Below are 11,593 nucleotides of genomic sequence, written 5' to 3' on the forward strand. Positions count from 1 at the left end.
TACAATAATAAAAATAGTCATGTAGGAATTTCTTTATATATACCCAATGCGAAATAATTAATTGTTCTAGTTTGATTAATGCTTCCTTTTGTAGTGCTAATAATCCACTATTTGGATCTTTTCCAGTTAATAATATATGCATTTTGTTTGTAAAATTATAGGGATTTGGTCCCATACTTAATAAAACCTGGAAGTCATATGGGCAGTTTGTCTTAAAACTTTCCCATGTAGCTTTTGCAGATTCCCCTAAGAAGGTTTCTAAATATTTATACATTGTTTCCATATCTGTTTCTGTATAATGTCTTAAGTAATCTGCAGCTACTATTCCTTACCATAAGTCTATCACTGTATCCCATATTTGGGGATCATGTTTTGCTATATTCAGAATTTTACCTTTGCTTTCTCCTTCTTGTAGTTTAATTGGTTCTTCTATTGGCATTCTTTTACCTGCTGGTTTTATATTATCTCCTCTAAGCTCTGTATCTGGGTTTATCCTAATTGCTGGTCTTCTAGGTACATTGCCTGTACTATAATCTATTGGTTGGGGATTAGGGTTTGTTTGTTGGAATGGGCTAGCACTTGAGGAGCTAGTTGGTTCTAATTCTGCTAGTTCTTTATAACTGATGGTAGAACTTAATATAGAGATTGTGTCTTCATCTTTTCTTTCAAGGACTGATTTGTTATTTCTATATCCTAAATTATCATTTCTCTCTAAGCAGTTTTTAAAATGTTCTATACATTCTTCTATTTTCATGTCGTCTTTTTGACATCCTTTACATTTAAAAGTTATATATTTATATTCTTCTGCTAAGTTTTCAGCCTTTTCTATGGCCATGTCTACTTCATATCCTTCTTGTAGGACTTCTATATTCATAAACTCGCTTTCTGTTTTGATATTACTCTCTGTTTCATCATTGTCTAAATTTCTTTTAGTTGTGTAATTATAATCCGTAAACCTGACCGAAGTTTCTCCTTTACTTGTAGTATATAATAGATGAGAATCTGGTGTAAAAAATTTTGGTTTAGTAAATTTGTTTAAATTTCATTCTAAACCTGCATATATTTCGGGGTCTATTTTTATTGGTTTTATTAAACTTATGCCTTTATTTCCCATTATTTCAACTACATCATTTACTTTTAGTTTAAATTTTGTATTACTACTTAAAGTTAATTTTCCAATAAAACCTATGCACATTAATAAATTATTTCCACTATTCATTTCTTCGTATCCTTTAGTTTGGATTCCTATTTTAATGTTTTTTTCAAATTCTTTTAAGTTCATTAGGAAGTCTGGACTTATATAGAATATTCCTCCATTATTTGTCATATCTACTTCAGTTAACCCTATTATTGACTTCTTAATGTCTGACCATCGATCATCATATATTGTTATTAATACTTTGGATCCTAGATTTTTTCTAGTTAGACCTTTTATTCCTATAACAATTAAACCCATATGCATCAATGTCATTCTATTATTTTTTAGATGTCTTAAGGAATTAGCATTTACTAAATCTAGTATTTTAAAGTCTTCTCCTATAGCCGATATTTGTTCTTCTCTATAATGTCTATATAACTGATTGTCTGTAGAAAAATATCCGGCGTTATATAGTGTTTTATATATATATATATATATATATATATATATATATATATGTTAGGCAATAGGCTAATGAGGTTTATCAATTTTTGATGAATATTATTGGTGATTTAACTTTCTATTTGAATACTTTTCACTTTTAAAAAGACAAAATAATTTGTCAATTCTTGTATTTAATTAATTAGATGTTCTATAACATTTTGATTTAAATATGGATAAAATTATAATTCAACTTTAAAAAATAGGAAGTATAAAATATGATACGATGATAATATAATGTGATGTATGATTTAAGTACTATTATTAAATTAGATATTTGGTTAAGAATTAATTCAATGAAATAGGGGTAAAATTTATGCAATTGATTAAATTAATTAATAGCCATAATTCTTAACAAAAAAATGGTTCCTACATTTATCTAATCTAAAAAATATAAAAATAATAAGATTTGATTTAATAGCAATACATAATCAATCGTTATTCTTATAAACTCCTGAAATGTACATGTCCTTGTAAAAGAAAAATATTAATGTAAAAGAATGCAAATAACATCAAGAGCTAGAAATATTAAAAAAAAAAAAAAAAGTATACCTCTTATGAAAGTACGTAGGAACTTCATAATCTCATTCCTGATAATACAGTATTTTTAGTCATTCAACTTCAAAATAATAATCTCTTTTTTATATCTAAAAAATAATTTGGACAATGACTGCAAAGGAAATAATTAGACTAATAATATTATTCATTCATTTCTTACCTCTGGTTGGTTAAACTTCTAAGAAAATAAAATGCGATAAAAATGCAAATCAAACAAAAACTTAAAAAACAGAAAGAAAATTATTTCAATGATAAAAAGAATTGAGATATAATAATATATGAACAACTAAAAAGGAGTGTTGATCATTTTTTTTGTTTACCTGTTTAGCAAATACTGAAATTGAAATCATCATCTTGAAAATTGATGAAATGAGATCGAGTCTCTTATTGAATATAATATAGCATTACAAAATCAAAAGAAAAGGAAAAAGGTTAAAACAAAATAAGGAGATTAAAAAGTTACACTTAATCTGAAAAAAATTATGTACCTATAAATTTTCTTTAATTCCATCCATAAAAAGCACTCATTATTGAAATATATATATATATATATATATATATATAAAAGCAGAAAGAAAAGGAAAAGTAGAAGCAGAATTATATAGTAATAGTTAGAGTTGGTAACTGTTGTAGTTGAAAAGGCACATCAATTTTAGGGAATTAAAAAAGGCACCAAAATAATAGCATAGTACTCCATAGTTGTTCATTCTTTTAATTTAGTAGATAATTTTTTAAAAATGAAAAAAATGTCAAAAAAAGAAAGGAAAAGATAAATAGGATTTCTTGATCCTAAGACATGCCACATCAGCAAGATCATAATCCTCCTTTATATATATACATGTAAAGGCACATCAATTTTTTTTTTTGGTAAATAAAACATTTTTATTTCACCAAAATATGGGTTTACAAACCAAAACAGGGCCTGACTCCCTATTTTCTCATTTTTGACTAAAAGTCTGTACTAGCTTTGCCCCTCCTAACATGCGGGGACGCTACTCAGTAGTATTGAGAATTATAAAGCCTCATATTACATTTTCAAATCAAAAGTAGTAAGAAATCATCAATCTAGATTCATGGTGTTGCAGCAGCTTGTTAGTATCATTCCTCATCTTTGGTGCCTTTGACTTTGTATATGAATGTGGATTGGTATCTCCCTGCAAACCTTTTCCTCTTCATATTTGCCTTTTTAGAATCTGATGCTATTTCTCCTTCTCCATATGATGTTGACCATCATTACAAATACACTACATAAGATAGCACCTTGTGTAGACTTCCCTTTAGCTTGTTTGGATCCCCACTCTGTCTCTTGATTTCAACTACCTATATTTTTCTGTATACCTAGCCAATTCAGCAACCTCCTCCATAAGTGTTTAGTGATACTGCAATCAAGAAATAGATGGTCATATGTTTCATCAGCAGTTCCACACAACACACATGTTTTTGGCACTTGAATTTCAAATTTTTCTAGTCTCTTAACTGTAGAAAGTCTGTTCAACGGAGATATCCAAAGAATGAACCTATGTCTGAGGTGCACTAAATGCTGTAATATAATACTTTTCCAGTGAACTTTGGGAAGCTGGGGAGTTAAAGCATTGTACATCTTCTTTATTGTGAATGACTCTTCTGTGACACATGCTCTCAATCTAACCTCCAAGTCCCCTTGTAGTCCTGGGGCCTCCATAACATACTTCTGTGCACTGATAATTTTCCTAATTGCTCATGAGGCATTTATTGGACCGTTACAGGATTCAACATTTTCAGCCTTCAAATAATAGGTATGCACCCATTTTATCCATAAACCATCCTTCTTTTTAGATAATGCCCAAAGTTGGTTTATGATAGCAGCTTTATTCCAGAGATATATATTCAGAACATTTAAACCACCTGCTGATTTTGGAAGACAATTTTTTTCCCAAGCAACAAGTGTCTTCTTTGAAGTCAGAATAGCTCCTGTCCACAAAAACACTCTACAGAGTCCTATGATTACCTTCATGATTCTTTTAGGCAGTAGGAAGATCTGAGCCCAATAAGTTTGTATGCCAAAGATAATCGATTTAATCAGCGGTAATCTACCAGCATATGATAGTAATTTAGCACTCCAACATTTCAGTTTTTTCCACTATTCTATCCACAAGTGGTTGGCACTGGTCAATTGTAAGCTTTTTTGGGGAAAATGGCACCCCTAGATATTTAAAGGGCAATTTACCTTCAGTATAGCCCAAAAATTCCAGGATGTTCTACTTGACCTGAGGTTTAGTTCCAGAAAAATAGATTGAGCTCTTGTCAATATTGTCTTGTAACCCTGTGGCTTTTGAGAATTTCAGGAAAGTTTGATGGAGCATCGTTACAGAGTTAATATCAGCTTTACAAAACAGAAAAAGGTCATCTGCAAAATATATGTGCTTTATATCAAGTTGCTTGCACCTGCGGTGGTATTGAGATCCTTTCTTCTGGTCTAGGTATTTCAATTCCCTATTAAGATATTCCATAGCTATAACAAACAAATAAGGTAACATAGGATCACCTTGTCTTATCCCTCTTTTTTCTTAGAAAGGTTTTGTAAGCCCCCCATTCAAGATCAGTGAATAAGAAACAGCACAAACACATTCCATAATCCAGTTGATAAACTTCAATGGGAACCCCAACTTAGCTAAAATACTCTTAAGGAAACACCATTCTATGGAGTCATATGCTTTCCTGAGATCAACTTTCAGTACACATCTTGGGGATAATACTTTCCTTGAGTACCATTTGAATAACTCATGGCTAAATAAGATATTGTGTATGATGCTTCTACCCTCTATGAATGTTGATTGTGATGGCCGTATGAGTGTATCAATAACCTTTTTTATCCTATTAGTCAGGATTTTTGTGAGCCACTTATAGAAAGTGGTACAGCAGGCTATTGGTCTGAAATCTTTTACCATGGAAGGGTTGGAACATTTGGGGATCAAAGTAACTGCAGTGCAACCAAATGCTCTCAGAAGCTTACCAGATCTGAAAAACTCTTTCACAGCAAGTAAGACATCATATTTGATAATAGTCCATTGACTTCTGTAGAATTCCACAGGGAAACCATCAACCTCAGGAGATTTCTCTGATTGCATAATTTTCATTGCACTTAAGATTTCCTGGTCTGTTTTGTATGAGTTCAAGCTTCTGAGAGTGTGAGAGGCAAGGCCCTTGCTTGATAACCTCAGGATTTGGGCAAGGCAGCTCAGGGGTAGAATCACCCATTAGCCCAGTAAAGAACTCAATAAATTCCTTCTCAATAAGATCAGGGTTAGTAACTTTGTTGCCTGAATTATCAAGGCGTAATTAGGATTGTGCAAAAATTGAACCGACCGATAAACCTAACCGATAAAACTGTTATTGGGTTAATGATTTTTTATTGATTTTATAAAAAAATTTATTAGGTAAACGGTTTGATTTTGGTTTTAGCTTATTGGGTTATCTGTTTAACCGATAACCCAATAAGGATATACTAAATTATTGGTTTACTCCTATCTGTGTTATATATATAAGTATTTATATTACTAATATATATATATACACACACACACTACTTATTCACAATTCAGAGATTCACAAAGTATTAACCTATGCAGGGCAACAAAGGCACAATACAAAGCTCGGGTATTGTCGTATTGGAAAGCTTGAAGCATTTAGTAGCTTCCAACAATTAGGATTCAGTTTTTTTCCGAACTAACATTCAGTTCAAGTTTGAAGGTTATTGTAAACTAAAACGCATTGTGTATGATTTTGGCGGAAACTAAGATTTCATTTTTTTATTTTGGTTGTTACTATTTTTATTTTATGAGTATTTTCTTATTGGTTAAACTGAAAATCGAACCGTTAAGCACCAAAAACCGATAAACCGAAAACCGATAAGAAAATATCTTATTGGTTGGTTATTGATTTTGCATATTTAAAAATCAAAAATCGATAAACCGAACCAATAACACATAAAACCGAATCGAATCGACCGATGCACACCCCTAACCGTAATAATAGCATAGTACTCCATAGTTGTTCATTCTTTTAATTTAGTAGATAATTTTTTAAAAATAGAAAAAATGTCAAAAAAGGAGGTAAACGATAAATAAGATTTCCTGATCCTAAGACATGCCACATCAACAAGCTCATAATCCTCCTTTATATATATATTGATTGGTATTATTTTTTGTTGAAGCAATATTTATTTTAAAATGGAATGAGTGTGGTTTATCAAAGATTTCAAAAATGTGACACAGAATTCCAATGAGCTTTAGTAAGTAATCATTTACTTCATCCGTTTATTTTTACTTATCCACTTTAACTAGTATTTGTTTAGTTTACAAAATTAAGATATAATTTATTACTTAATTCCTAATTAATATCAAATTTATCATACTTAAAGGGAGGGTGATATAGTAAAATTACTATTCTATTTAGTGTTTCTTAGACACAATTTATTGATTTCGAATATCAAATAATTAAATAAAAATAAATTGAACATGAAAAAATGGAGACACATACACCTGTTCCTGACGTGAAAGTGAAACCACCTGAAGATTAGCATTTGCAATAGAAATTAAGTGGATAGTGGAAGTCCAGTAATATCTTCCACCAACACATAGAACAAAATTTATATATCTAGTAAAATAAGAATTATTCAATTTTATGTCTTTTTTTTCTTTTTCATGGATCTCGTTTCCTCCCTCTGGCCAATTATTTGAATAAAAGGTGGTTTTAAATGGAGCATTTACGGTTAGAACAAAATTATTCCATAAAATACAATATCTGATTAGCCTCAAACCAATTTTCCTATTATACATCTTGATAATGATTGCTGATCAGCTTCCACCAACAAATAAGACAGATGTAGACACAGCACTTTAATTTAATTCCTCTCTTTCTTAAGCCAAACCATACTAGTATTTATAACAGAATTCAAAGACAATAACCTTAACTACTTACCTCTTAATTATTAGCACTTCTTTTGATCTAGCTAGATTTTTTTCTCCAAAGAAATGGGTGATAGATTGCGTTTGGCAGTAGGAGTAATGGGTAAATCATATATATTTTCGTTATAATATATATATAGTAGTAATATAATATATCATTTAAATAACTAGTACTATATTCAGGGGCGGATGCACAACATAAAATGCGGATTCCCGGGAACCCATAACTTTCGTCCGGTTCTTGAATTTATATTGGAAAAACTAGTAAATATATAAGAATTATAAGTTGGGAATCCACAAACAAAGTGTGTTATTGGTCTAGTGGTAAAAATTATAAGTTGGGAACCCACAACCTTTGAATTCTAGATCCGCCTCTGACTATATTATAATTGACTTGCATGGTTTTTTATTTGTCACAGGTAATGTCGCCTCCATGTTGCTCTATGCTACACCAACGTAATTATTTTCTATTACGTATACTACTATTGTTTATAACTTTATTAATTTAACCTCTAAATCATTTTTAGTTTAATAAGTTAAACTTTTCTTTAATTACCTTGTGTTTATTAAATTTGCAGGCTTACTTTTTCTCGAGTTATGAAGAAGAAAAATGTTGAAGGATTTTCATGTGTACCATACGTACTAGCATTGTGCAATTGTTGTCTCTACACATGGTATGGATTGCCAGTCGTAAGTTATAGATGGGAAAATTTCCCAGTGGTTACTATTAATGGAATAGGGATTCTTTTGGAGACCTCATTCATTCTCATTTATTTGTGGTTTTCTTCTGCTAAAGGAAAGGCAAGTTGGTCAATTATATATATGTCACTTTATTTTATTTATTTTTTCTATAGCACAGTGTGTGCATTATTATATTAATTTATTTTATTTAATTAAAAGCAGAAGGAAGTTGCAAAAACAGTGGTGTCTATTATTCTAATATGCGTGGCAACAGGGATTATATCAACTTTTGTATTTCATGATCACCACCATCGTAAGGTTTTTGTGGGGAGCATTGCAGTTGTTGCTTCAGCTGCTATGTATGCTTCCCCTCTTGCTGTTGTGGTAAGTCTTCTTTAAAAAAAAAAAAAAAAATGAGTTTATTACTCACCCCGTTACAGTTTATTTGGCATGATCATTAGGAGTATTAAAGTTAAAATACATGGAATTTTAATTTTTATATTATCATGTTAAATTGACTAACAATAAAGTAATCTGAAGAAAAGACTGGTTTAACATGCATGAATTGTGGATTCGTAATCAAACGGGACACAGAAAATAATAAATTTCATGGTAATTTAACTTTGTATCTATTACACAAAAATTGTTTTTCTTTTATTTATTACACAAAAGTCACTTTACTTTGCTCCAGCCATCACAAAAATCACTATGGTCGAATTTTACAATAATTCGACCGGAAAATGATGTGGCAACCTTAATTAGTTCTTAATTTTAATTTAAGAAAATATAATATATTACTCATATCTTGACCCTTTTTATATGTGTCCAACCTGATTTTTCTTATAGATTATTTAACGAAAGAATACCAATTTTTCAATAGATTAAAGATTATTTTCATAAAAAAAATTTGATTGATATTTTTATGAAATAAAATTATACTTGTATATTCTTAAAGTCCTCTAAAGTTGAGACATGCATTGGTAAATTATTTTTCTCCTCTTAAATTATGGTATGTAGTTAATAAAATTATTTTTCTCCCTCTAAAATTGTGACATACAATTGATTTAAAAAAAAAAAAATCATACATTTTTTCTTGCCACTTGGGCCTTTGCATTCGGTATATCATAACAATATGATAAACTACTTTATTTATTGAGTTTATCTTTGTATTTTTAATCATTTGACTAATCAACTAATTCTCTTACAAGTTTTCATTAAAATATTTAATTCAATAAATTACATGTTGTTTAATTAATTCAATTGATACATATAAAAATTAAATATCCTATAATTTCTTTATCTATTAAATTTCTTATACTTTATGATTTTAATTAACACAACTGTCAATAACATTATTTGTACAAATTTTAAAAATACTTATTCAATGACACAATTAAAAAGATTTTATTTTAAAACTATCTTTAGCATGTTGATTTATCTTCAAAGAATTAAAATAATCTTTTTTAAAAAATAATATCATACATTTATTTCTATTTTATGTGTTTTGAAGAATTTATCTTATTTATCACTCTTTTTCTATGCACATTTTTGACAGATGAATGCAACATTATGAAATGTTTCATAAAAATATCAACCAAATTATTTTAAGGAAAACAGTCTTTATTAGGTAGTCTAATTTATTAAGGAATTAGTATTCTTTCATTAAATAATCCATAAGAAAAATTGAGTTGTGCATATATAAAAAGGGTCAAGATATGAGTAATATATTATGTATTCACTTAAATTAAAATTAAGAACTAATTAAGGTTGCCACACTATTTTTTCAGTTGGATTATTGTAAATTCGATCATAGTAACTTTTGTGATGGCCGGAGCAAAGTTAAATGATTTTTTGTGTAATGAATGAAAAAAAATAACTTTCACGTAATAAATACAAAGTTAAGTGACCATGGATGAAATTTACTCAAGAAAATAACATACGACCTACTAGGGTTGGGCATAAAATATCGAAAATCAAATTACCGAACCGAACCAAAAAATTTGATAATTGGTATTCGATAATTTGGTATTTGGTATGGTATTTGGGAGTAAAATTTCAACATTTCGATATTCGGGGTTGGGTTTGGTACAAGATATTAATACTCTTAGGTATTCGGTATTTACCAAATATCGAATATATGTGTGTATATATAAATGTGTGTGTGTGTGTGTGTCTAACCCAACTCAATAGACAATAATATTAGTCATCTCAAAGAATCTCTTCGACCTTAGTAATAATTTTGTAAAAAGCAATAAAAAGAATACTAAGCATGGCTTCTATTAAATATATTCTTTGAAGTTTAAACGTATATTGCACATCTCTAATTTTAATATGGTATTACCAAATACCGTATCGAATCGAGGTTTAATTTACCAATTACCAATTACCAAATCGATGTTTATAAGTATCGTATGTGGTATCTATGTTCAAATACCAATTACCGAATTACTGAACCGAATACTGAACGCACACCCTACAGCCTACGTTTTAAATATCAATATTCCTTCGACATATTAAACTATTACTTCTTGACAGAGGACAATATCAACCAAAATGTTAAAGCACTTCTATTAAATAGAAGTAGTAATCTGTTTCTACAGTATATGGCTATATGCTCTATTTCAATATTGTTGCAAATAATACGATGAGATCCTAGCTATTAATTATGATGACATTACACCCTCTTGTAAACTATACTCGAATCACCAAAAATATTATAGTACACAATGAACTTTCTAAAGTATTAATGTCAAAACAACTTGTAAAACTTCATTAATAACCAATACTCATGTACTGCAGAGACAAGTGATCAAGACAGAGAGTGTGGAGTTCATGCCATTTCACTTGTCATTGTTCTCTTTTCTTACTAGTTGTCTTTGGTTGTCCTATGGACTACTCAGCCATGATCTCTTTATAGCGGTTCGTATATACACTACCTACCTTTTAAAATTTTTAGTTTCCATCGATTAATCCAAGAACAAAGTGCATGAAGTTATACACTAATCTCCTCTTTTCTTCTTTCAGTCTCCAAATATGGTGGGAGTACCCCTTTGCATGCTGCAGCTTATGCTGTATTTCAAGTACCGAAAGAACCCCATAAAGGAATTAGAACCAGAGAAATGGCCAGATTTAGAGTTTAATGACGACAAACTCAAGCAAGAATTCCACTTAGATGAGAAAAAAGATCAATCGACACTAGATGTCACTGAAAATCTCAGCACCAAGATTTAAATGACTCTCCTGGTAATTTATTAAGGTATACTATGCATCTCATTTTCATTCTTTCTTTTTTGGTTATGTTTGTTGGAGATGTACCTTGCAATTTACTTCTTGCTACTGATAAGTAGTGATATATCTGTTATTTCATTTTTGGATAAGCAGGTTTAGCCTTTCTCGAATAATGGAGTAGCACTCATCACCAACCATCAGAAAGGAGGACCAAGAAAAGAAGTAAAAAATGGTGAACCATATCGTATATATACATTGCCTTGTCAGTGTGTAATCCTTCCTTTAATTACTTCTCTTGAGGAATTGGAAGAACTTACTTTGTGCCTGAAGCTGCTGCCTTTCTTTTTCACTTTTGCTATGAGCCACTTTGACCGAGCAATCACATATTATTGCTACAACAACAACATACCCGGTGCATTCCCACAAAATGGGGTACAACAACAACATACTCAGTGCATTCCCACAAAATGGGGTCTGGAGAGGGTAAAGTGTATGCAGTCCATACCATTACCTCAAATGAAATAGAGAGGTAGAGAGCTTG

General features: G+C 30.2%; 1 protein-coding gene across 1 annotated transcript; it reads left to right on the forward strand.

The window, feature by feature from the left end:
• Positions 1-7,081: 7,081 nt before the first annotated feature.
• Positions 7,082-11,381, forward strand: LOC107866128 (bidirectional sugar transporter SWEET3). Its single transcript, XM_016712305.2, has 7 exons — positions 7,082-7,246; positions 7,563-7,599; positions 7,722-7,944; positions 8,047-8,208; positions 10,624-10,743; positions 10,849-11,080; positions 11,206-11,381. Exons 1-6 carry the CDS (start codon positions 7,210-7,212, stop codon positions 11,053-11,055), a joined length of 786 nt encoding a protein of 261 aa, XP_016567791.2. The 5' UTR covers positions 7,082-7,209; the 3' UTR covers positions 11,056-11,080; positions 11,206-11,381.
• Positions 11,382-11,593: the final 212 nt, after the last annotated feature.

Source organism: Capsicum annuum, chromosome 3 (genome assembly GCF_002878395.1).
Source record: "Capsicum annuum cultivar UCD-10X-F1 chromosome 3, UCD10Xv1.1, whole genome shotgun sequence".
Classification (NCBI taxonomy): domain Eukaryota; kingdom Viridiplantae; phylum Streptophyta; class Magnoliopsida; order Solanales; family Solanaceae; genus Capsicum; species Capsicum annuum.

Bases quoted from the DNA above. Each gene is read 5' to 3' on its own strand.
- LOC107866128 (XM_016712305.2), top strand. From the start codon at position 7,210: ATGGGTGATAGATTGCGTTTGGCAGTAGGAGTAATGG. The intron at 7,247-7,562 runs GTAAATCATATA...TATTTGTCACAG, and splicing joins TTTGGCAGTAGGAGTAATGG to GTAATGTCGCCTCCATGTTG. The intron at 8,209-10,623 runs GTAAGTCTTCTT...CATGTACTGCAG, and splicing joins CTTCCCCTCTTGCTGTTGTG to AGACAAGTGATCAAGACAGA.